This window comes from Anoplopoma fimbria, chromosome 11, assembly GCF_027596085.1.
Source record: "Anoplopoma fimbria isolate UVic2021 breed Golden Eagle Sablefish chromosome 11, Afim_UVic_2022, whole genome shotgun sequence".
NCBI lineage: Eukaryota > Metazoa > Chordata > Actinopteri > Perciformes > Anoplopomatidae > Anoplopoma > Anoplopoma fimbria.
Genome location: NC_072459.1, coordinates 18,786,992 through 18,813,115, shown reverse-complemented (window position 1 = coordinate 18,813,115; position 26,124 = coordinate 18,786,992). Strand labels below are relative to the sequence as shown.

Sequence of the window (26,124 nt, the reverse complement as noted above, 5' to 3'; positions counted from 1 at the left end):
TAGGTCCCCAACCCAACCTCGTCCACCCATCTGTGTCCACTGAGCTGGATGACAGCACACTGCTGGCACAGGCAATTAAGTTTGAGGAGGCACATGTTGCATGTACGTTTATACTTATTCAAATCATAAAACACAATATTTAAATATATTAAAGTGAATAAGCATTTCTTTATTTGTGTGTTTATTTCTTTGTTTTTAATCCACCACGCCGAGTATGTCTTCCAGCTGTCTGGATACATACCTTGCCTGAAGTGGACCAGAGGTGGATGTCCAAAGCCCTGTCCAGGTGGACAGCACAGGGGCATCCTGAGCTGGACTTCAGCAGGGTGGACAAACTTTGGTGGTATCCTCCACAGGTGCCACTGAAGACCAGTAGTTCTCCTCCACAGGAAAATTACTTTGGCCATCCCCTGCTGCTCTGGATGCCAAGAAAGCTGTGGCAAGTAAAGCTGATCTGTCTGCATCCAGAGTGTCACAATGAACTTCTGACCTCAGCTGGCCTGCATCAGAAGATCAGGCAGGTGGTGCAATGTTGCTTCAGAGTACCTGGCCTGCCAGAGATGCAAGCTGAAGGTCATCAGCTGGAGCCTTGGCCTCGTCTCGGAGCTCGACATTGGCCACGGGGTGCAATTCCTTTGCATCCTGACTTCCAAACTTGCATGGGACTTAACTCTGGTTCCACAGAAGAGGAGCCTGATAACTGAAGGCTCTGGCTCCCATCCTACTTTTATATACTCTAGGAACCACAAGTAACCCTGCATTGATTGAGCGCAGCTTTCTAGTTGGGTAATATGGAACTATAAGTTCCTTAAGATAAGACGGTGCCTGGCCAGTTAGAGCTTTGTAGGTAAGTAAAATAATTTTAAATTCTATTCTTGATTTAACAGGGAGCCAGTGTTATGGCCACGGTTATGGTAACAAAAGATTCTGTGGCAACGGATGACCCGTGTGTAACTATCATCCTACCTGCTTTCCCCAGTGGCTCCATGACTCTTTCCAAATATATAGTCTATGGGCAAAAGCATTTTTCAGCCCCACGGAATTATGTAGCGGAAAATTGTAATTCCACCGTTTGGCTGCTATGTTAAATTTGCCTCAAAGCCCGGCGCTCCTCATGGAGTGTTGGGTAATACTTGAAACCACATTTCCCCACGCTCATTTTGAGTGAACTATTAGGTCTTTGCACTACCACAGGTATGGTTATGGCAGGTTAGGGCCCTTAACATCATATACTTGCATGTGATAGTGACCTCAATATCAACCAAAACAACCTAAACAATAATGTGTAGAGGAAATTGAAAACATATCATATCATATGTCAATTTAATGTTCACAAGGAATAGGTGGGTAAAGGTATTGAATAATGTTATAGGTATATCATTTAATTGTATCTAGTATCCCTATATTATAATATTGATTATATATAAAAAAATCTTATGAATAAATGTAATTCTCCTGTTATTACGTATAGTTTTGCACCTCTAGAGGGCAGCACTCACTGCCCGGCTAGCTCAGTCGGTAGAGCATGAGACTCTTAATCTCAGGGTCGTGGGTTCGAGCCCCACGTTGGGCGACAGTATTTTAGAGATATGCAGACAAATATTATAACAGATCGATGGATTACCATATAGATATATAAAAAGATGGATGCATTAATGGATGGATGGATGAATTGTTAGATTGATTAAAGCCGGTTGAGCACATAGATGGATAATAGATGCATGATAATAGTGGGGTGGATGGATAAATAGACAGAGGGATCATGGATTACTGCATGCGGGTGGATGCTAGTGGACCAGCAACGGGATAATTCACATTAAATGTAATTATTGGGTTTTAACTATCTACAGATACAAGTGTTAAAACTAAAAACAAGGGACCTGATCAGATCACACTTATGTTAAAATGATTGGTTAATTTACGCGACGCTATTAACTAACCAGCTAGCTACCGAGAGCCGCTGCGCTATTTAAAGCAACTCGTCCATTTTAATCTTAGTGTAGCGTTGTTAATAACTACGTTAAAATTTGCGGGGCACCACTTCTGAATAGAAGAAACAAATAAAAAATATGATCAATAATTTGGTAACAAATTATCCAGTCTCAATATCTCAGGCGTAAATCCTGATTTCAGTGACCTTATAGTTCCAACCTTTTGAATCAATATGACAGACAACGGCTTGGCGATACATGGGTAATTTATTAAAAAGGTAATTAAATGAATGGATGACAGGATTATTAATAATGCAGTGGGCTGCAACTGCTGGATTGGGACACAGCTACAGACTAACGCTGTGTCCCAATCCAGCGGCTGCAGCCTTCGGAGGAACCAGCCTCGCGGTCTAAGTCGGCCAGGTCCCATGAATACCGCGAAGGCTGGACCGAGCGGTCCCCGAAATGAGACGGTCTGGTCCACAAATGATTTCTTGTTTGCGTCACCAGCTTATGTGCTAATGTGTAGAGGAAATCGAAAACATATCATATCATATGTCAATTTAATGTTCACAAGGAATAGGTGGGTAAAGGTAGTGAATAATGTTATAGGTATATCATTTAATTGTATCTAGTATCCCTATATTATAATATTGATTATATATAAAAAATCTTATGAATAAATGTAATTCTCCTGTTATTACGTATAGTTTTGCACCTCTAGAGGGCAGCACACACTGCCCGGCTAGCTCAGTCGGTAGAGCATGAGACTCTTAATCTCAGGGTCGTGGGTTCGAGCCCCACGTTGGGCGATAGCATTTTAGAGCATGTGTATGAAAAAAGGCTGTCCTTGAGATCTGTTTTATATAAGAGTTAAAAGACAGATCCTGATCAAAGATAACTCCAAGGTTCTTAACGGTAGTGCTGGATGCTAGAGCAATGCCATCTAGAGAAACTATATCGTTAGATAATTGATTTTGAAGGTGATCTGGGCCTAGTAGGATAACTTCTGTTTTTTCAGAGTTTAACATTAAGAAGTTACAGGTCATCCAGGTTTTTATGTCCGTAAGACATGCTTGAAGTTTAGAGAACTGGTTAGTTTCGTCTGGCTTAATTGATAGATATAACTGGGTATCATCTGCATAACAATGAAAGTGTTTTCTGATAATATTCCCCAAGGGAAGCATATATAAGGTAAATAAAATAGGTCCAAGAACAGACCCCTGTGGAACTCCGTGACTGACCCTGGTTTTCATCGAGCTTTCATTGTTTACATATACAAACTGAGATCGGTCTGATAAATACGACTTAAACCAGCTAAGTGAGTTCCTTTAATGCCTATTAGATGCTCCAATCTCTGTAATAGGATTTGGTGATCAATGGTATCAAATGCAGCACTAAGGTCTAGCAATACAAGTACAGAGACAAGTCCTTTGTCTGAAGCTATTAGAAGGTCATTGGTAATTTTCACCAGTGCCGTCTCTGTGCTATGATTCACTCTAAATCCTGACTGAAAATCCTCAAATAAACTATTGTTATGCATAAAGTCACAGAGCTGATTTGCTACTGCTTTCTCAAGGATCTTAGAGAGGAACGGAGGGTTAGATATAGGTCTATAGTTAGCCAACACCTCTGGATCTAGAGTAGGTTTCTTAAGAAGAGGTTTAATTACAGCTAGTTTGAAGGCCTGTGGTACATGGCCCGTTAGTAAAGACAGATTGATAATTTCTAATAAATAATTGCTAATTAAAGGTAAAACTTCCTTAAGCAGCCTAGTTGGAATCGGGTCTAAGAGACAGGTGGAAGGTTTAGACTTAGAAATAGTTAAAGTCAATTGTTGAAGGTCGATGGGAGAAAAGCCATCTAAATATATTTCAGGTTCTACAGCTGTGGATCGATCGGTACTGGTTGAGGGCAGTAGATTATAATTTTTTTCTCTAATAGTTAGAATCTTAAATCATTAAAGAAGTTCATGAAGTCACTACTACTGAGGTTTATAGGAATACACGGCTCAACAGAGCTGTGACTCTCTGTCAGCCTGGCTACAGTGCTGAAGAGAACCCTAGGGTTGTTCTTATTTTTCTCTATTAATGCTGAATAATAGGCTGCTCTAGCATTACGGAGTGCCTTCTTATATATTTTAAGACTGTCTCGCCAGACTAACCGCGCTTCATCCACATTGGTGGAACGCCATATCCTTTCAAGTTTTCGCGATATTTGCTTTAATTCGCGGGTTTGAGGATTATACCATGGAGCAAACCTCCTTTCTTTTATTAGCTTCTTTTTTAGAGGAGCTATAGAGTCTAGTGTCATTCGCAGTGAGCATGCAGCACTATCAACAAGATGGTCAATCTGAGACGGACTAAAGCTAGCGTAGGAGTCCTCTGTTATATTGAGCAATGGTACTGAATAAAACCCTGAAGAAATCGCTTCTTTAAATTTAGCTACAGCATTATCAGATAGACATCTAGTGTAGAAACTTTTGCCTAATGGCGTACACTCTGGTAGAACAAATTCAAAGGTTATTAGAAAATGGTCCGATAAAAGAGAGTTCTATTGAGAGACAATTACATTTTCTATTTCAATACCATATACCAGAACAAGGTCGAGGGTATGGTTAAAACAGTGAGTCGGTTTATGTACACACTGACAGAAGCCAATAGAATCTAGTAATGAACTAAACGCAGTACTAAGGCTATCATTATACACATCCACATGAATATTAAAATCCCCTACAATAATAACTTTATCTGTTTTGAGGACTAAACTTGATAAAAACTCTGAGAATTCAGATAGGAATTCAGAATACGCACCTGGTGCACGGTACACTATAACAAATAAAATTGACTTGCTTGCTTTCCCGCTCTGGTTTGAAAGACTAAGAACAAGGCTTTCAAATGAGTTGTAATTTAATTTAGGTTTAGGGTATACATATACCTCCACAGAACATAATGACATAAATGTGATTAACCTAACATTTGAACCGATAGTATGGCCTCAGTCGTGACACATTCAGCGTTCATCGCCCTTCCTCACAGTTGCAACACCTTTATCTGACACTGCGTTAAGGGTAAATGGTCCTTGATGCCTGTTTTGAAAAGTGTCTCCCACTCTGCATGGGAGGGAATCGAGGAGGCAATTTAAGAGACTTGGGATGTACCCCAAGTCTCTTAATTGCATCCTCGATTCCCTCACTTGTGTCGTTTCCTTGCGTCTTAGTCCCGCCCACCAGGGATGCATGGAGAGACTCAAGGAAACCATGCGAGGAGAGAGGAGACGGGGAAATGTGTTGTAAGAGAAATTAGACATCCTTTCCTCTGTAGCGTCACTTGAAGCGACGATAGTTTCTGATGACTTTCTACCAGCAGAATGCATTTGTCTTATTTATTAATTATTAACGTCTGTATGTTTTGAAATTCGGATTGTGATGTCATTATTAAATAATCCAGAAAATGATTATGGTTTCTCCTAAACACTGGAATTAATTTATTAGGCTCAATGTTTCGGGGTAAATTGGAATTACATAACTCATCAAACCGACACTCAGGAATTATTAGCCTCATATGAATGAATGGAAATGAAGATAAATTATGTAAAAAGTGCTTCTACTGACAAACAGACAGACTCTCCAACATCTGTTCAATCTGTGATCTGTCATCCCTCTAGTATGAAACTCCAGTGATGATGAGCTATATCAGATCAGTATGATTGGCTGCAGCGTCCAATCAAATAACTGATGAACAATGAGGGGGCGTGTCCGCCCTCACAACACTTACTGGAAGGATGCCCTCGTGCATCCTCGCTCATGGCTCCTCGGAGATCCCTCCTCGCTCCTCGATCCTAGCTCCTCAGAGCCGAAATAAGAACTTTGGGATGGCCGACAATATGGCGGTGCAGAATGACTTCCGGTTCAATCGAGGAGCGAGGAAATGACAAATAAGAGACTTGGGATGTACCCTCTGGTTTGCTTGTAAGCAGCTGTCACCATTTTGAAGCATGACACCTTCACCTTCACAGCGCACAGCATTTTGATACAGATCACACAGCCTTGTGAGTGGCAGTCTGGCCTCTGTGCGAGATTGTGAGCCCCAATGAGCAGATTACTGAACATTCAAGTGTGCAGTAATCCATAAACACTCCCTTTCATGCATCAATCTCTCTGCTTGATCATAATAGTATATCCATGCCTTTAATAATCTCTCTGTATATCTATCTATCCGTTAATTTATCGATCTATCTGTTTAACATTTGACTACACATGCTCTAAAATGCTATCGCCCAACGTGGGGCTCGAACCCACGACCCTGAGATTAAGAGTCTCATGCTCTACCGACTGAGCTAGCCGGGCAGTGGACGTTGCCCTCTAGTGGTAGTATATTGAACTACAAAAGGGAGAGCCACAAAATGTTTATGTTATTAGCTGTGTTTATGTTTATTGACAATTAATACACTAGCTACTTTTACCTATTCCAAAGTCATAATGTATATATATGCTCTGCTAAACTCTTTAACCGGGGTTAGACCTCTGAACCATCCGTGGGCTCTATCCATTCAGCTATTAAAAGTGTCTGTTCAATACATTTCTTAAAGACATTTGAGAGTTTTCTCATCACGGTTATTTCTCACAGGGAAATTAATACATTTGATTTCCACCACACTGATAAATACTTACTCATACTGACCTGGAATGAACCTGTTGAGATCCATCTGGAAGGACTCAAACAATGTGGACCCTCTGGCACACCTGTAGTTTGGCAGGATGATGCCATCCTTGGTGGTAGTGCATGTCTCATTGTACAGGAGTACACCTGGTTTATCCTGGATACACTTTACATGCTGCTTCTGGATTCACTAGAAATTCTGCATCCTCTCCTGGTCCAAGTGAGGCACAACAAGGAAGTATCTGCCCTTTACCCCATCAGCTCTTTAAGAACAAGTTCAATCACGACGATTGTCTCCATGATAGTAACATACTCCGATAGTATGAACACGTTTTTAAAGTCTGTGAAGACGAGCTTCCAGAGGTCAGGGGAGGAGAGTGAAGTTTTAGAGGGGCCGTATGATCTCTGCTTACCCGAGAAAAATAAAAACCCTAAAGACATCCTGGTCCACAATAACCTCAACAGAGAGAAAAACAATAAGGAGGCGGTTTTATGCGTCACTCCCAATGTTTTTAATCCTTCCACAAGGATCAGTTTTAACCTGGGGCAGAACCTGAAACCTAAAACTATAAACACAGTTTAGGCCATCAGATACGGGGCCTGCTACAAACTGTACGTGGGGGAAAGGAAAAACCAACTAAACCTCAGAGTCAAACAGCATATCTCCATGTTGTGGAAGAGGAACCGGTGTTCTATATGCACATTTTAAACTCCAGGGCCCACACAATATACAGAGTGTGGGTCTTAAGAGCAACAGACATTGAACCACGGCCCAACGACGGGCAGTGGAGAGGAAATGCAGTGCAGTCACCCCTCGTTTTCTTACCATTTTAGTTGGATTTATTTTCATTTCTAATTTATGCACCTCTCTACCCTCAGATTTTATGAAATTGTAAATATACATTTTAATTATTGTCTTTATTTAGTGTGTTATTGCCTGTTTTACTAACCTTGTCTTTAATTGTACATAATATTATTTATGCCTTGTTTTTTTATATTTTAGCACTTATTCTTATCGTACTTATTTTAACATCATTTTATTATCTCTACAGATCTACAGGATGAGAGGTGACAGATATTTAATAACTTTTATCAAATAATAATACTTTTCAAAACAGTTTAGATGCAGACATTGAGTCTATTGGATCACAGACATTACAACCAGATGCATAAAAATACACTCTTCTGTTGTTTTTATTAACCCCTGTGTGTTCCATGTGTGTTTTATATGTTTGCACTTATTTATCATTTAATTGCACTTAAGAGTTTTTTAGACTTGAGCACCTAATTAATCTCTCAAAAGCACTTATTTTTCATGTTTTAACAACCAACATTGTATAGATATGTTTTTATTTTTGTTTTGTCTCCCATCCCAATTTTCTCGATCAAAACAGTTACCATCCAAATTCATCCATACAACATCCCCCCGATAAAATTCCACGTCTATATTTGCCCTATAGCTTTTTTTAGACAGCCCTTTAAACATATTTAATTTTCATAATAACCTCCACCCGACAGACGGACCATGGAGATCTTGAGAGTGTTTTTAATATACAAATGATTCTCCCACTGTCCTACCCGCCTGCTCATGTTCATTTTAATTATTACTAATCTTTTAATGTTTACATTTTCTTTTTACTTTAATATGAAGATTTTAACCATTACATATTTACATACATGGTTTTAAGAAAGAATCTCTTAAACTATTTTAAACAGATGCCCCCCCGTGACATTCAATTGGAATGCCATGTCTTAAACCCTAACCCCTTGGTAATAACATAATTGGAGAGTTTACACACTTTTTTCCTTGTCTCTTTTAAAGTGTACTTTAAATTTGAGCTTTCAATAACAGTGTGATGCTTGTTTGCTTTTACTCACGTTGTATGTAGTTTTTCCTTTTTAATTGTTCTAGTTTTGGCACTTATGAGTCAACATATAATGGCAATGGCATCCATTTAAGAAAAAGTATTAATACTGATAATCATAAAATAATTACATTTGATTTACATTAGCCACCTGCAGGCGCATTTATTTAATGGTATCTATTATCTATTATTTCATTTCAAAATGTCTGTAAACACCATGCAGTCCGTGTTTGAATACAGTTTATTGGATGGTTTTAACTGTTGTGCATTTTAAATGATTATCTATGTGATATCTCCTTTTCTTATAAAAATGTCTACTTTTACATACCAAATTAATTGGTCTATGGAGATACCGAGATATAAACATACAAATACATGTTTTAATTGTATTTTATTAACCTTTTTTTGTTTACATATTTAAGTTTGTTTTATAACCGAGCATTTCTTTATCCTTATAATGCACTTATATTGAAAGTTCTCATAAAGGTTTTGTGCATTTTTTTTTATAGTTCGTAGTGTATAGAATTATGTATATATTGTCGTGCTACTTATTACAATTACTTCAATGAACAATTAGTTTACATAAACCCATTACCGTATCAAATCTTATTTCAACACCTCACAAATTGAAGGTCTGATAGTATCTGTATCAACTGTCTCCGAAACTTTAGGTTTAAAGCTGAATAATAAAAATAATAAAAAAATTCTAAACTAAAAATGGGTGCCCCCACCAATGGCGTCACCCTAAACACAAAAGCCACTCACGAGAAGACCGGACACATCTACACACTGACAGAAGCTGACCACTTCCCTACTTACACTCACACCTGATGCGTTCAGGTGCAAACATTTCAATAAAAAGGGCCAGCAGACAACAGAAGCCGCTTCGCCAGATGAACGGATGACAGAACTTGGATGACAGCACTCACCTGATTCTGGTGAAGGAAGGATCCAAAGACGAAGTTACTTAGCCCTAGAGAAATTGAGTGAAAAATCTTGAGACTCAACGCCACCACCAAAGATCGGTTAAGCAGCTTTTAACATTTATTCTGATCTTTTACTTGTATATTTTTTTCAAGCAAACATGGGCAAGGTCTCCTTAACGAAAAACGTTACTGCACTAAGACACATTCGATCACACAGCAGCATTAAGCGCATTATAAAGTTAGCTGTTTATCAGCCTCAAGCACAGATTTTGATACATCTTCCTTGTCCCAATCCACAATACTTGCTCTTTATACCCCATCGCCCCATTATAACAGTGCGTCAGTCTTTGGTTTTAATTTTTATTTGCTTATTTCATCCTAAAAAGATTTAATTTCATATTATGCCACACTATCATACACCACCCAAAATGGTAACCGGACCTCACAACAAACATGGTCTGACATACCTGGGCTACTGGCCAAGAAATGAAATCAATATCACAATATCACTGCGCAATACGTTTATGCTTAGATAGGAAGGATGTGCTTAGAATTGTATAATAAGCTGGATCAAAACACTCACATAGCGGCACAGCCTCTTATGGTTACATTGGGCTAGCTCACCACTGGTTCTGGTGACAGTGTGTGACCCACAATGACTCAGCTACCTGGCATCCCATCATAAATGACATATAAATGATATTTGTGCGTGCTATGTGAGAATCTGCACACACACAAAATGCATCCACCGACCATATCTTTCGCAAAAACATCATTTGAATTAGTGCCACTTAATTTACTTACTTCAAGACACTGGCCAGTGTTACACATCAATTTAACATTAGATAAATAATATATTATTTCCAGTAGAACAAGTTGAAGCAATTAACAAAAAAGTCTGAATATACTAAATAGTAAATTAATTTGGTAGGTGAATGTCCAATGATCCTTCAGAATGGATTGTCTTGTGCATCCTGCAGCAGATTCTTCTCTCACATCCTGGAGGTGAACTCCGCTCTCCTGACCAGAGACCTGCTCACCTCAGATACAGAACGACAACCTGCACACACACGCACACGCACACACACACACACACACACACACACACACACACACACACACACACACACACAGAATAGAGAATTATAGTTGATGGGTGGGTGTTTTACTATGTGGTGTCTTAAAAAGAACACAGAAGTGCCAAAAACTGCAATTCCTCGAATGGCCGCTTTGAGTTGGTTCCAAAGCGAGTTAATCCTCATTCACTCTGATGTTAAAATGACCAATTTACCAGCAGAAACAAACCTGTTTCAACTCTTGTACAAAAAAAACTGTTTTGATCTCTATAGCTAAATTCCCTGTTCATGACCGCTGTATGGATAAATGTTTATAACTCACTTGTTTCATTTACATTAAGGCTTAACCGTATGCATACTTAAGGGTGTGGCCGCTCTAAGTGAGAGGGATGTTCAGTGTTCAGTTAAGACACTAGGAGTTGGATGTAAATTTTTTAAGGCTAGCACATTTTGTTTTAAGCCTTTCTTTTTCTAGCCAAATTTCCCATCCCAATGAATGTCACATTAACTTGAATTACGGATGCACCTTGCTAACCTAGTTAGCGGTAGCGTAAGCTAGCGGTAGCGGAAACTAGCGGTAGCGTAAGCGTAAGCTAGCGGTAGCGGAAGCTGGCAACGGTAACTGGCCCTGACAGGCCTCGCTCTAGTTCCACCCTCTTGTCCAAATATGGTCCAAATCTTCTGGTTCCACCAAAACAAGATGGTGATTTCCGCGCAGGCTGAAAACTCACCTCTTCAAGAAGTACTACCCTGAGCCTTCCTCGTAGCACTTATTGCATTCGTATTAGTTGTTGCACGTATTGTATTCGTATCAGTTCGCTGCACTTATTGTATTCGTATTCGTTTACTGCACTTATCCTATTCGTATTAGTTTGTAGCACCTATTGTATTCGTATTAGTCTGTTGCAATTATTGTTTTCGTAGTAATTTGCCTCTGCACTGTACTTTTGCTCTGGTTTATGCTTTAAGATGCTTGTTTAAGAAAGGAGATGCACTTATGACTTCTGGTGACTAGTAGTTCTCTTGAATACCTATGTTGAATACACTTCCTGTAAGTCGCTTTGGATAAAAGCGTCTGCTAAATGCCTGTAATGTAATGTAATGTAATGTGATGGCCAAAATGCCAAACTGAAAATGGTAGCCCACAAACTAATTGGTAAGGTCACGGTGGCTCCATCCACCTTTATATACAGTCTCTGGTGATTCCACAAAGCAGATGCCTGGTGTGTGTGTTTATGTGTGTGTATGTATGTGTGTGTATGTGTTACCTGACAGGGCCATAGCCAGTCTCAGCTCCTCTTTAAGAAGTTCCAGAACCTCTTTAACTCCCTGTTCCCCCTAGACACACACACATAACATGTTCGCTTAGTTGTGTGTCACAATAGAGAGTGTTGTTTTGTAAATTATATTTCAATAGCCTGAGATTTTTAACAAAAACGATCCTTGTTTTGTTACTTGCAACTAACTTTCCAAAAACACAAATAAAGATATTCAAATAAGCAAATGTAATTCTGTTTTTTAAAATCCTAAGCGTTCAGTTTAACTCTTCCACACACAAACAATTCCAGTAGTCAGAGCTTGTGGTAGCCAGTAGATGTAACATCCTCTACGGATGAGGCATCGCAGTGATTGGGGCCAATGCGACCCCAGATGGGCGCGGTGCTTCACCTGACAGGCGAGGCCCCACAGCACTGGTCTGCCGATGAAGACAGCCTTTGCTCCCAGAGCTAAGGCCTTTAGGACGTCTGTCCCTCGCCGCACTCCTCCGTCCATGTAGACCTCACAGCGACCCTGCACTGCCAGCACCACCTCCTCCAACACATCGAGCTACACACACAGAACACATTTTACTTCATATATTTTATTGTCAAGGTAAAGTACATTACGATTTCCATTGAGGAGAGCGATTCCCTGAGACCAGTGCCTGAATGTAACGTAATTTTAGGTCCACACTGATAGGTAGCCATGTTAACATATTGGTTTTGCCGTGGAGCAGAAAGTGGAGCAAAATAAAAAACAAACAATCCACAATATCACGTCAGGTGATATTGAGAAGACATGCCTTCTATGGAGTTAGACCTGCAGTGCTCAGTCAACTCAGTGGAACGGGCCGGTTCAAAGGCAAATAGAGCTAGCTCCTTTGTTGTCAAAAAACTGTGATAACAAAAATTGATATATATCTTTTGGACTTAGGATTCCGTTGCCTGGCTCTTGTTGGGATGTCTTCCTGTTAGCCTTTTCCCCTCATCTTCTGGTTTTGACCTCTGCCTGCTTTTGAATTGTGTAATGCCGAACTTTCCTACTACTTTTATTACTCTGTGTTCCATGCGTTCCATGACACTTTCCTCAAGTCATCACAGAAGGGCCAGCCTAGTGGTTTCATTCTTGTGACACCTGACATTATTGTAAAAAGAAAGTACTGGAGCAGTGTAGGGTTGCTGTGCCATGTGACAATAGACCCTTCGTACAATAAACCTTCCTAAATTGCGCTAGAGACTTTTATGTTTGTTGTGGTGTTTGCCTTTGTTGAAATATAGTCGATGCGCTAAATGAACTATGGGAATGCTTGTCTTTGTTTCCAGAGAGCTTGAAACGTGGCCATAAATATGGCCCAATTTAAACAAATTCCTCTCTCTGTCAGTTACTGTTCATGAGTTAGATGTTAGATCTTTTTTGTGATATTTCAGAAGTTTCACTTAAAATGAATTTGACAATTGAGTGGAAACACGACTCAGAAATGCTAAGAGAGGTATGGAATGACACCATACAGTTCTATTACTGAGACCATTTAGTAGTTAGATGGTTAGCAGAAGACTATTTTTTATACTATATTTAAGTATATTGTAAGTCTAAGTGGGTTGCACTTTGGTTGAGTGACTAGCATTGTCACCTCACAGCAAGAGGGGCCCTGGTCCAATTCCCAGTCTGGACGGCCCTGCTGTGTTGGTTTGCATGTTCTCCCTGTGTCAGCCCGGGTTCCCCCCGGGTTCTACCTCCCTTTCTCCAAAGATAGGTTAGGTTAATTGAAAAGTATGTGTCAGCCCTTTGATGGTCTGGCAACCTGCCAAGGGTGAACCCTGCCTTAGCCCAATGTCAGCTGGGACTGCAACCCTTACAGATAATGGATGGATGGATGTTAGTCTAAGGCATTACTGTAGTGCATAATTGTCCAGATTGAGATTATGTTAAAGGTACAGCACTATTAGAAAATAATGTTTGATTGTCTGGACTGTAATACATTTCATCATATCAGAGATGGTTGACACTGTCTTGTACTTGATATTTCATAAAAGAACAATTCATGCACACACACACACACACACACACAAACACACACACACACACCGTGGCAGGAACCCCATCTAGTTGTCGAGCTCCGTGATTGGACACCAGGATTCCGTCGACACCATAGTTCACAGCCTGGTCGGCATCCTCACCTGACGACACACACAAACACTGCTGAACAAGTTCATTTTGAACCAGAAAACAAAAAAAAGTTGATTGATTGCAATTTTTATTCTAATATTTGCATAGGAGTTTGTGTCTGTGTTGACATACCATTAACGACCCCTTTCAAAATCACTGGTAGGTGTGTATGTTTTTTAAGCCATGTGATGTCATCCCAGCAGAGAGAGGGGTCTATTGCTTTGGCAACATAAACAGCCAAACCACTGTCATTGCCATAGTTTCCCTCAGAGAAAGCCAGGGAGGCTGATGAGAAGTTGGAGAGGCTGAGGACACACACACACACGCACTGACACACACACACACACACACACACACACACACACACACACACACACACACACCATCCATGGTGGAGGTTGGAAAGTGATTCATTTCCCTCTGCTATTTCTGTTGTGTTTGGTTCCTACCTCAGGTGTGAGGGCAGTTTAAAGCGGTTGCGCATGTCATCCAATCTCCTTCCCAGGTATGGCGTATCCACGGTGACAAAGATAGCCTTGTAGCCCGCCTCTTCTGCCCGGCGGACCAAGGACAGTGTGAGCTCTCTGTCTTTATAGATGTAAAGCTGCAGCCACATGACGCCACCTACTGAGGCTGTCATTGCTGACATCACTTCCTCTATAGTGGAGGTGGCCCAGGAGCTCAGCATCATCCCCGTCCCCACTGCTCGGCATGCTGGGTACACACATATTATTATTACTTATTGGAATTAGCCTCAAACCTTTACATTAGAGATGTCAAGATTACCATTTTTTCCTTCCCGATAATGATGTGATTCTTTAACTCACATATTGGTATATATTGGTATATATACATTCAACACACATATGTTTTATATGTTTGTTGCATATATGTATATGTTGCATATATATATATATATATATATATATAGTACCAGTCAAAAGTTTGGACACACCTTCTCATTCAATGGTTTATTTTTTTCTACATTGTTGATTAATATTGAAGACATCCAAACTATGAAGGAACATATTTGGAATTATGTGGTAAACAAACAAATGCTCAACAAACCAGAATATGTTTTATATTTTAGATTCTTCAAAGTAGTTAAATGAGAAGGTGTGTCCAAACTTTTGACTGGTACTGTATAAGGCAGCACACCCCACTGCTGAGCTACACCCTTTCAGTGAGTGGTGTAGGAGTGGTAGGGCCATCTAGTTAGAGGCTTCCGCATATGCCTATAGAGCTAGGGTTACAATATTGTAACCTACCCTCTACTGGACTCTATGGGTTTAATGGGTGGAGCCCAATGAATGCACGCTCTGCTCTGCATAACATCAACCCAACCACAATGATCCTGACCAACTAAAGGTTAGTTGCAGCAGCCCACCAACTTTTTAAAAAATAGTCCGCCACACTTTGTATGTAGGGGCGCCCAGCCTACCCAGGTAGTACGTAATTGAACTGGGTAGAGCCATGGCCTAATCCTGCAGGTGTCTAAAAGACAAGCGGTAGAAACCCTGCGCATACATAGAGATGTAGGTGTACCAAGCCCAGAAGAGAGTCAGGTTTAACACACATCCACTTTTTCACAAGTCCTGTGTCGTTCCAGCAAGCACAGACCCTGAAAAGGAACCGATATGTCCAAGAGACTGCCACGCTGCCTGTAGAGTGTGCGCGGACCACAGTTGGTGGGTTTACTTCCTGCCTGCCTTAAAGTGTATATGTTGCATATGTGTGATATATATATATATATATATATATATATATATATATATATATATATATATATAGTACCAGTCAAAAGTTTGGACACACCTTCTCATTCAATGGTTTATTTTTTTCTACATTGTTGATTAATATTGAAGACATCCAAACTATGAAGGAACATATTTGGAATTATGTGGTAAACAAACAAATGCTCAACAAACCAGAATATGTTTTATATTTTAGATTCTTCAAAGTAGTTAAATGAGAAGGTGTGTCCAAACTTTTGACTGGTACTGTATATTTATTTATACTGATATATTTAGCATTACAGCTGGGTCAACAGTCATTTTTATATATATTTCTGTAGAGCCAGCCGTACCACTATAATACCAAGTTACAGTATGTATTTCCAGTGAGTGTGTGAGTGTGTGTGTGTGTGTGTGTGTGTGTGTGTGTGTGTGTGTGTGTGTGTGTGTGTGTGTGTGTGTGTGTGTGTGTGTGTGTGTGTGTGTGTGTGTGTGTGTGTGTGTGTGTGTGTGTACCCCCTTGCTGTAGCTGTCTCTCCATCAGGATGAGCCATCCTCTGCATTGCTGTGGCTGCAACACAGACAGGCATGCTAAGCTTCTGGCCGAGCACAGAGACAGAGAGATCCACTGTGGACACATCCCTCAACACCCGAGGGACAAGTTGCCACCTGTCGCAAACATGCGCACACACACACACACACACACACACACACACACACACACACACACACACACACACACACACACACACACACACACACACACACACACATCATTAGTGATTTAAAACCATTTACAATTGTACACGTTTTTTTGTTTTTTTAAAACCTCTTCACACAGTCAGCTCTGCAGAAATTAATTTCGGACTAAGCTTTGGATCACTTGTCATTACTTTATCACTACATGCATTTATTGACCAGATCTTTCAAAATCAGTTAACTGATTTCCAACTTAAACTCTCCACCACAATAGAGACATACAGTAATATACAGTGATGACCTATCTTCATTTTTTGATGTAATCAATGAACGACTTGAGCCAGGTGAGAGAAGGGGAGAAGTGGGGCAGAATTCTTATGAAGCTGAAAAAATGGCTGACCAGCATTCACGTGAGCAGATGTCTCTCTTAGACTAAATTAATGCTTATGGTATGGACATATATCTGCATAGTATGTCAGGGATGAATCAAGCATCAAAATATTATTTCCCAAGTATATTACAAGAAAGGACATACGGTGTGATGTGGATGAGAACTTGGGTTGCCTAGCACTGCTGTATTTCAATATCTAGCTATCTTACAAATGTGTGTCATGAATACATATACATTACATTACATTACAGTCATTTAGCAGACGCTTTTATCCAAAGCGACTTACAGGAAGTGTATTCAACATAGGTATTCAAGAGAACTACTAGTCACCAGAAGTCATAAGTGCATCTCCTTTCTTAAACAAGCATCTTAAAGCATAAGCCAGAGCAAAAGTATAGTGCAGAGGCAAATTACTACGAAAACAATAATTGCAACAGACTAATCCGAATATAATAAGTGCTACAAACTACTACGAATAGGATAAGTGCAGTAAACAAATACGAATTCAATAAGTGCAGCGAACTGATACGAATACAGTAAGTGCAACAACTAATACGAATGCAATAAGTGCTATGAGGAAGGCTCAGGGTAGTACTTCATGAAGAGGTGAGTTTTCAGCCTGCGCCTAAAGATGGGCAGCGACTCTGCTGTCCTGACGTCATGGGGAGTTCATTCCACCACTGAGGGGCCAGGACAGAAAAAAGCTGTGACCGGGTGGATCGGCCGCAGGGACCTCTGAGCGACGGGCAACCAGTCGCCCCGAGGCCCAGAGCGAAGTGGTCGGGCGGGGTGTAGGGCTTGACCAAGGCCTGGAGATAGGAAGGAGCTGTTCCTTTCACTGCCCTGTAGGCTAGCACCAGAGTCTTAAACTGGATGCGAGCTCTTACAGGGAGCCAGTGTAGAGAACGGAGAAGGGAAGTTGTGTGAAAGAACTTGGGGCGATTGAACACCAGACGTGCTGCAGCTTTATAGAATTGTATTGAATCACAGGACTAATGTTTTTAATTTGTGCAACAAAATAAGCCCCTGTAAGGAATCATAATCCATGCACTAGATAAGTGCTGTTCTTATGTTGTAGTGGAATATGATATATACTGTATGTAATGCTACATGTTAGTATTGTTTCAGGTCTAAGTTACAAAACGGATGTGTAATCAGTTACAAAGTTACTGTTGCCAGATAAATGTTGTCAGTGAACTGGTATGTGAGTTATCCTTAGATGTGTATGTGGCCTTTTGGATGTGGCATTGACTGTTGTGCTGAGCTGCATCTTTAGAACGCTGTATATCTGTTGCTCTAAATCAGGGGTGTCCAAACTACGGCCATTTTTAATTGGCCCGCTTTGACAAATTCTAAAAACATAATGGGATATGGCCCACACATGAAACTTGCACTTAATGCTGCGTTCACACCAAAAGCGAAGCTAATATTTTAGTCTCTAGTTTACATGTAAAGTTTGACTTAAGACGCGAATATTCTCAAAGATGCTTCAACATAATCAGGTGAAATATTCGGGATAGACGCTGTTTGGCCAGCCATCAGCGTTGAGCTTCTCCTCCTGTCACTCTGTCATCGATCAGCTTATCAGCGTTGAGCTATTCTAATAACATCACGACTACCTACGCTCACTCATTCCCTTGTACTCATTGCACGTCACCGGAGTCTTTCCCCACGCTGAGAAGGCTACTAATCACAGCCTTGATCTTCATCTATATTCATAATGATAGTTTTGGTGGAGGGTTTTTTGAGGGAGACCTGAAAGGATGGGTGGTTAGTGTTGCAGACTTGGCGACTTTCTCGTTAGATATAAAGCCTTTTGGAGTAAGTGCTGCTAGCTACTTCCATTGGGAAAGAGTTGCCAGCACTGTGCTAAGTGGGTTTTTTTTCACCCAGTGTTATCTGAGATTACTATATTTCATTTTTCACAAGAGACATGATCATTTGGATCAGTGTACCAATGCTGTTATGTTATTGAACCAGTAGAACAGTGATGATAAAACAACCAGAGCTCAACCAACACTCTGGTGACACCAGTGAGCTCATTGTGTCCTCACAATAAATGCAATTAATTTTGTTTTGAAATGGCTCAGATGAAGTGGGACTTTGGACCTAATGCACAGTTGATGAGTGTACAACACTGAGCAGGGGGAGCTGTGCTTAGCAGAGCTGCTGTAATCATTAACCTGCTGGAGGCTCTTCTTGAATTGACTTTTTAGGACCGTTCAGTTAACGTGGCGTTATGAAGACTAGAACAAAGAGGATTGTTGGCATTGTTCTCAGGCTCCTTCATTAATTCTTGTTCATTTAACCATTCAGCACTTGAATTTAAAGCTTCACCTTGAACAAACATTAAGTATATATACCTACATGGTGCTGATAATGCCTTTAGGGATTCAGAACTTTTACTTTGTAGTAATACTAGTTTTACTTTGGAAGGAATGTTTTTAGTACTGTTAATAAAAGCTATTAACATGTCCCCTTATTAAGACAGTAATTGTTTACATTTCTAATATGTGGTCAATTAATCCATAACGCCTGTTTGGAAATTTGCTGCTATTGTTGAAGGAGATGTTAGAGAGGCTAGTGGGTGCCTTGAAACTGTCCCAGCTTCAGTGAACCCCGAGTGTGAACAGACTGCTGGTAAAATCATACTTAATCATTGCTTTAATAGGCAGTATGCAGTACATAATGATTGAGTAGTATGCAGTAGGCCTAGGTTAGTATATGATTTCAACACAGAAGACAAACTTACAGGCACAAGTGGCCCGGCTTAGTGGAGTGGTGTTGCCATTGGAAACATGGTGGAGGTACACCAAATCCATGGACGTATATAAAGTTGATGGATCTATTCATTTTCTATGGAATGCAAGAGTTCCGGCCGTGTGTCTACAACAATTTGCCACATCTGAGTTTGCATAATCATGACTTGACCTCAACTTTATGTAAATGGTGTCTCTCCATCACAAGACAGCAGGCTTGCAAAACTCAGATCAAACAGTCAAACTAGGCAGCAACATGGAAACATGATCTAATTATCCAATGTGGGGACGGGGAGGTTTCCTCTGGTGGAGATGTGGACATGCTGGTGGAATTTAGGTAAAACAGATGTTAGGTTTGTTTGTTTCAAATCGTAAGCTTAAATTAAAAATACCATCCGGTTGTTTTGTTTTGTCTGCTGATGACCTCACACAATTCTGTACAATGCTTTTTTGAATTTGCATCGGTAGGAATGTAAACGGCAGCGACAAAAATTGCAAATTGCAAATTTCCCCGCTGCGGGACTAATAAAGGATTATCTTATCTTATCTTATCTCTAAAAACAACAACAATTCTCTGAGCAGATAATCTGGCCGGCATCTAAGCATTAAAAATGTCGACATCGTCGACATTGTCTATTGACTTTGACTACATTTGAGCAACAAGCATCATTGATGTAAACACACAGTGCGCCTCCCCTCTTCTTACCAGAGTCTTGTGTTTTGCCTGCAAAGTATACAGTCAGCCCATGAAGTGAAATAGCGTGATCCTAGATGTTATTGAGAAGCCAGGTTTCAGTTAAGATGTGTGCACAACAGTCTCTGATCTCCTGTTACTGAGTCTCATTTCATCCATCTTGTTTTCCAGCAACAGGACATTAGCCAGGAGCAGGCTGGGTAGTGGGATAACCTTAGGTCCCGGCTGTTTAGTCCTAATTCTGGCTCTCCCCCCCCCTCCTTTTGGGTTGTTCACCCTGCTTCCGATGTACAACCAGTTGTACCACCAAAAACATCACGCGTAAGAGTAGTATTTGTAGGCGGTCACCTCCTCTGATGTCCTTCTAACACTATAGCTTTAAGTGTGTTAGGGTTGCCATGTACCGTTTGCACATTATGTAATGCCATATCGTAATCAATAGTCATTGTGCGGATGCCATTTTTATATTCTGCAATCCTGTCTTTTAGTTTTCTTTTATGCAGTTTTTGAAGAAACAACCACAGGGGCACTAGTCTGTAATCATCATATGTGATGTTGCAGTTAGCAAAGAGTTTTATTTAATGTGTGCTGTGAGCGAAAGGAGCTTGCATCTTGAAAGTGACACATCATGACATTATCACAATGACTGCAACAGTTAAAATTCCCAACGAGCTTTTGAAGCCAAGTTGTTGGTGTGGGAGGGGGAAGGAAGCTCCGTGCCACCTGACTCAGGGTCAGTGGTAAATGGTAAATGGACTGTACTTGTATAGCGCTTTTCTAGTCTTCCGACCACTCAAAGCGCTTTTACATTACTAATCATTCACCCATTCACACCCATTCATACACTGATGACAGGAGCTACCATGCAAGGTGCCACCTGCCCATCAGGATCTCTCTAATCATTCACACCCATTCACACACCGATGGCACAGCCTTCGGGAGCAACTCAGGGTTAAGTGTCTTGCCCAAGGACACATCGACATGGACTGCCGGAGCCAGGGATCGAACCGCCGATCCTCTGATTGGAGGACGACCCTGCTCTCCACTGAGCCACAGCCGCCCAGTGCACGTGTGAATGAGAACATAGTTGATTCTGTGGTTGGAGAGATGCATCATTCTGAAGAATGTTCCAACTGCCTTTTATGTAGTTTCTGATTTGAGATGCCTGCTCGCTACGTTGCGTCACAAAATAGCTTGAAGACTGGTGTGGTTCCTTTTTTGGATTGAAGTAAATGTTTAGTATTTATAGACTTAGCTCTTTGAAGTGATTTTTACACTATATGTCTTTTGTAACCCTGTTCAGTGAAGCGGTTAGCCTTATCATTAAACTCTTCACCTGTGTCTCATATGTGTCTTTGTTGTTGGGACTAGCCCAATTCAATGTTGTCTATAACAGTCTTTATGAAATGAATGTACTACATGTTCTTCATATGGCATAACAGTATTAGATTGTAAATCGTCTATGAAGTAGACCAAACCATTTTTTATTTTGGGTTGGGTGAAATTAATTTGTCTTACCACACTTCTAGAAACAGGTTGGCATAGGAAGGTGCATAGGTCATGCCCATAGCTTTACCTTGAGAATGTTCAGCTGACATTCCTGGAAGAGAACAGCTGAACACATTTGCCTCCGTCCTCTTTAGCACATTGCTTTACTTCCATGCTCCTGTCTATTTTCCCAAGCTGTGGGCGTGCCGACCGCCATCTACTGTCGGTAAAACACTGACTATGGATAGTACCTCAAACAACAGCACTTAAAAAAATCCCAAATATTCCTTTAAAATTTAGGCAAATGAACGTGAACGTTGTGTCACTTGACATATGGGCTGTTACTAAGGTAAAAAAAAAAAAAAAGTCATGCTGTTATAGCAATAATAATTAATTCATTATTAAAGTTTGGGTTGAAAGAAAGAATAACAGATGAGAAAAAAGAAGAAAACAGGTGGAGGGGGAGGACAAGGAAAATGTTATTTCTCAGACTGAGATGTCAGACTTAATTATTGGACAAACACAAGTATGATATGTCAAAGAAATGAGGGTGAAAGAGAGGACATCCAGCCAAAACTTTCATCCATATGTAATTCATTTCATAATTGTATTAGCCTTGGCATTTAGCCTTTCATTTGCAAGCACACTGCTGTATTAACTGGGCGGTCTTGCAGAAATCTAACAGCACTATAAACTATTTATTTATTTAATTTTACATAATTTACATAACCCCACTAACATCAAATCATATTTACTTTTTTTGTCGTGTGATGGCGTCATAAAATATAACGACAAGCATTCAAAGCTTCATTGGAAAACCTCAATAAAAGCAATCGAAATATATATTTAACTTTGACAATAAATGATGAAAGGATTAAAGGGCGTCAAATTCGTAGTTATTTAATACATTTGGCCGATGCGTAAATGAAAGGTTTTCAACATTGTTGTCTATTAAAGCCTCTTTAATGAATGCTTTTTTAATATCAGATGCATTTAATTAAGTGGTGTGTGTTTACATTAGATAGACAGCTGGACCTCCATCATTTGTGCACATGCATAGTGTGAGGCAGTTCTAAATTGGTTTGCAGATTAAGAACATATTCAGGTTAGAAAATATTGATGAATCCCTGATTTGTGCATACACACGGTGAGAGTAGGCCCGAATGCCTCTCGTGTGTGTGTGTGTGTGTGTGTGTGTGTGTGTGTGTGTGTGTGTGTGTGTGTGTGTGTGTGTGTGTGTGTGTGTGTGTGTGTGTGTGTGTGTGTGTGTGTTGTACCTGTTAAATGCAGCGACATTGTCAGCCAGAGTGTTTTGCTCATCAGCTCCTGAGCGGTAGTAGTCATACACAGCTTTAGGAAGAACTTTCTTGGCTTCTTTCTCAAATTCGGCCACACACACACGCTGCCCCGACATAGCTGTCCGCTCAAGCACCAAAACACACTTACTGTCTGTCCCCTCTGACACACAGGGCAGTATGAAGAGCTGCTGTAATCATTAACTATCTGGATGCTTTATCAGCCTTGAGCCCCTTCTTCTCAATCAGGACTTCTGAGGGGGTTCCTGCTCTGCCCGGCTCAGTTTACACAAGATAAAAACCTCTATCCAGAACAAACAGAGTACTGTGGGCATCATGGTATTGATTCTGAGCCAGCTGGACCTTTTTATAATGTGTGTGTTTGGACTGTTACTAGGTTATGAGATAATGCTGACCGGTGAACTTTGAATCCTTTGTATGTACTGACACAAAAGACAACAAACAATTAGAAAGAGGCCATATCAGTTCATTCACAATAATAATAACTTTATATAATTTTATACCTTTATTTGCCACCTTTCTAAAAGCTCTGAATTCTTTTTCTATTATTCGGCTAAAAATATAAATAAGACCATTAAGATGCAGCACCAATGTCATGTTAATTATTTCTCATCATCTCTTTTCTGTAAATGTCAAACAGAACTCCAGCTATCTGTTGTCCTAATTATATTATTAATAATAATAATGTTATACAACTGTACTGTCCTAACTGTTCATACATGTACATTAATCAGATTCTGTTTCATGTTAACCTAAATGACAATGTCATCTATCCATCGTCTTCTGCTGATCTGGGGCTAGAGCAGGGGCAGCAGGCTTAGCAGGATTCTCCAGGCAGCCCTCTCCCCAGCAACGCTTTCCAGTTCTTACTGGGGAACCTCGTAGCATTGCCTGGCCAGATGAGATATATAATCTCTCCAGTGTGTTCTGGGTCTAACCCGGGGCCTCTTAATGGAGGCATCCTGATCAGATGCCTGAAATGATTCAGCTGGCACCTTTCGAAGCAGCTACCCCGAGCTTCCTCCGGCTGTCTGAGCTCCTCATCCTATCTCTAAGGCTGAGCACAGCCACCCTATTAAGGAAGCTAATTGCGTACACTTATATCCAAAATTTCATTCTTTCGGTCACTACCCAAAACTCATGACCATAGGTGAGGGTCAGAATGTAGATGGACTGGTTAATCAAGAGCTTTGCCTTCCGGCTGCAAACCGCCGCTGTGCTGCTGAAGGTCACTTTCTTGAGGAGCAAACAGAACCACATCATCTGCAAAGAGGAATGTCAAAATTCTGCGGCCCCCTAACCTGTCCGGGCTCCTCCCCACGGAAGCGCCTTGAAATCCTGTCCATGAAAATGTCAAACAGGTCTGGTGGCTAGAGACAACTCTGGCGGAGGCCAACATGTGGAAACGCGTTTGAATTTATGCTGAGTATATTGACACAGCTCTCACATTGGTCATACAAGGACTGGATGGCTCATAGCAACAACCCCAACACCCTGTATTCCCACAGTAGCCTCTTAAGGACTCCCCAAGGGACATGGCCAAAGGCTTTCTCCAACGCCACAAACCAGATGCAGACTGGATGAGCAAACCCCAATGACTCCTCCAAAAGACCTGCAAGTGCCAAGCTTTCAGTATCTCAAGGCTATTCTCATCCAACTCTGGCGCCTTGCCCCTGAAGAGGTTGACTACCTCAGCAACCTCTGCTAGGCATAGGGATGGGTCTTCCCCCAAGTCTTCAAACTACTCCTCCTCCACAGAGGACGTTTTGGTTGGGTTCAGAAGTTCTTCAAAGTGCTCTATCCACCGCTTGACAAAATCACCAGTACAGATCAACATTTCTTCCCTGCTGAAGCCTGAACCAAGCCCTGCTTTCCCTTTTTACTAGGTCTGTCTAGAAGCCGCCCCCACCATCTGATCCAACTCATGAGTTGACAGATCTGCTCCTCTCTTCACCTTAGTGTCCAAAACGTATGGCCGCAATAAACCCCCCTAAATGTTTGTCCAGTGTTACCCACATGAGTGTTGAAGTCCCCCAGCATAACTATAGAGTCCCCAGTTGGCACCATTGCCAAGACACCAAGAGACACCAAGAAGGCCAGGTACTCAATGCCAGTGGTTGGCACGCCTCGGCCCCAGCTGATGACTGCAGACCAGGCTGACATTGCCCCTGACCCCAATGCCTCTCCATGAGAATGTTGGGCCACAGTGCGGCAGCTCCATGAGGATTTTTTTGGCCTCGCCAGCGAGCTTCCCTCCCAGGTCTGGTTCCAGAACGGGTCCTGGAAAAGGGAAACCGGGGACCCCAGGTGACAACTCTTTTCTGGCCAATTCATAAAGGGTAAGTGAATAGCTCTTTGTCTTGCCCCTCCTGAGAAGACTATGCCTGTGGAGACCCTTTCAGGAACACAGCTGCCTGGGTCACACAAACCCCTCCAGCACATTCAGGTGGAGATTCATTGGCAATACTTGTCAGTCCAATTCTTCGGTCTAGAGCAGTGGCTCCCAGCTTTAGCGTCAGATCACTTGTGCATCTGGAGTGTCTACCAACCTACAAAGGGAAATAATACAACACAGTCATTTTTTGTTGACTGCCCTTCCAATGTCTCATTAGAATATACCGCCAACGGCCTCTGCCACAGTGTCCCGTACTCTTCTCGTAAACCGGAATGAGATTTTTGGGAGGGTAGGATTAAAGAGAAAATTGCGTGAATACAGATATATTTAAACAGTATGACAAAAACATCAAAGCATTTAAACATGTTCTAGTAATAATGCTAGAAATGAATAATGATTCTCAGAAATAGTTTCAACTTAATTTAAATATCTAGAATAGGAATTTCTCTCCCAGCTCACTGCGCCAGCCTCCATCTGTCAGTGGATCACTAACTTCCTGACAGACAGGACCCAGCAGGTGAGGTTGGGAAAAATCACAACCAGCACCTGGACTATCAGCACCAGCGCCCCCCAGGGACATGTGCTCTCCCCACTGCTCTTCTCCATCTACACCAACGACTGCACCTCAGGTGACCCATCTGTTAAACTCCCGAAGTTCGCAGATGACACAACTGTCATCGGCTGCATCCGGGACGCATACAGATGGGATGTTGATCAGCTGGCCCTCTGGTGTGGTCAGAACAACCTGGAGCTGAACAAGCTCA

The 26,124-nt window shown here is 41.1% G+C and overlaps 1 protein-coding gene and 3 non-coding genes across 4 annotated transcripts; 2 read left to right on the top strand and 2 right to left on the bottom strand.

The window, feature by feature from the left end:
• Positions 1-1,500: 1,500 nt before the first annotated feature.
• Positions 1,501-1,573, top strand: trnak-cuu (transfer RNA lysine (anticodon CUU)). Its single transcript has one exon. It is a non-coding gene; the product is annotated as a tRNA-Lys (tRNA).
• A 1,097-nt stretch (positions 1,574-2,670) lies between these two features.
• On the top strand, positions 2,671-2,743 carry trnak-cuu (transfer RNA lysine (anticodon CUU)). Its single transcript has one exon. It is a non-coding gene; the product is annotated as a tRNA-Lys (tRNA).
• A 3,463-nt stretch (positions 2,744-6,206) lies between these two features.
• trnak-cuu (transfer RNA lysine (anticodon CUU)) lies at positions 6,207-6,279 on the bottom strand. The gene has a single exon. It is a non-coding gene; the product is annotated as a tRNA-Lys (tRNA).
• A 3,861-nt stretch (positions 6,280-10,140) lies between these two features.
• hao1 (hydroxyacid oxidase (glycolate oxidase) 1) lies at positions 10,141-23,131 on the bottom strand. The gene is made up of 8 exons (XM_054607159.1): positions 22,927-23,131; positions 16,137-16,287; positions 14,335-14,600; positions 14,018-14,190; positions 13,805-13,896; positions 12,128-12,286; positions 11,728-11,797; positions 10,141-10,443 (listed from the first exon to the last, which is right to left on the bottom strand). Exons 1-8 carry the CDS (start codon positions 23,061-23,063, stop codon positions 10,376-10,378), a joined length of 1,116 nt encoding a protein of 371 aa, XP_054463134.1. The 5' UTR covers positions 23,064-23,131; the 3' UTR covers positions 10,141-10,375.
• Between the last annotated feature and the right edge of the window lie 2,993 nt (positions 23,132-26,124).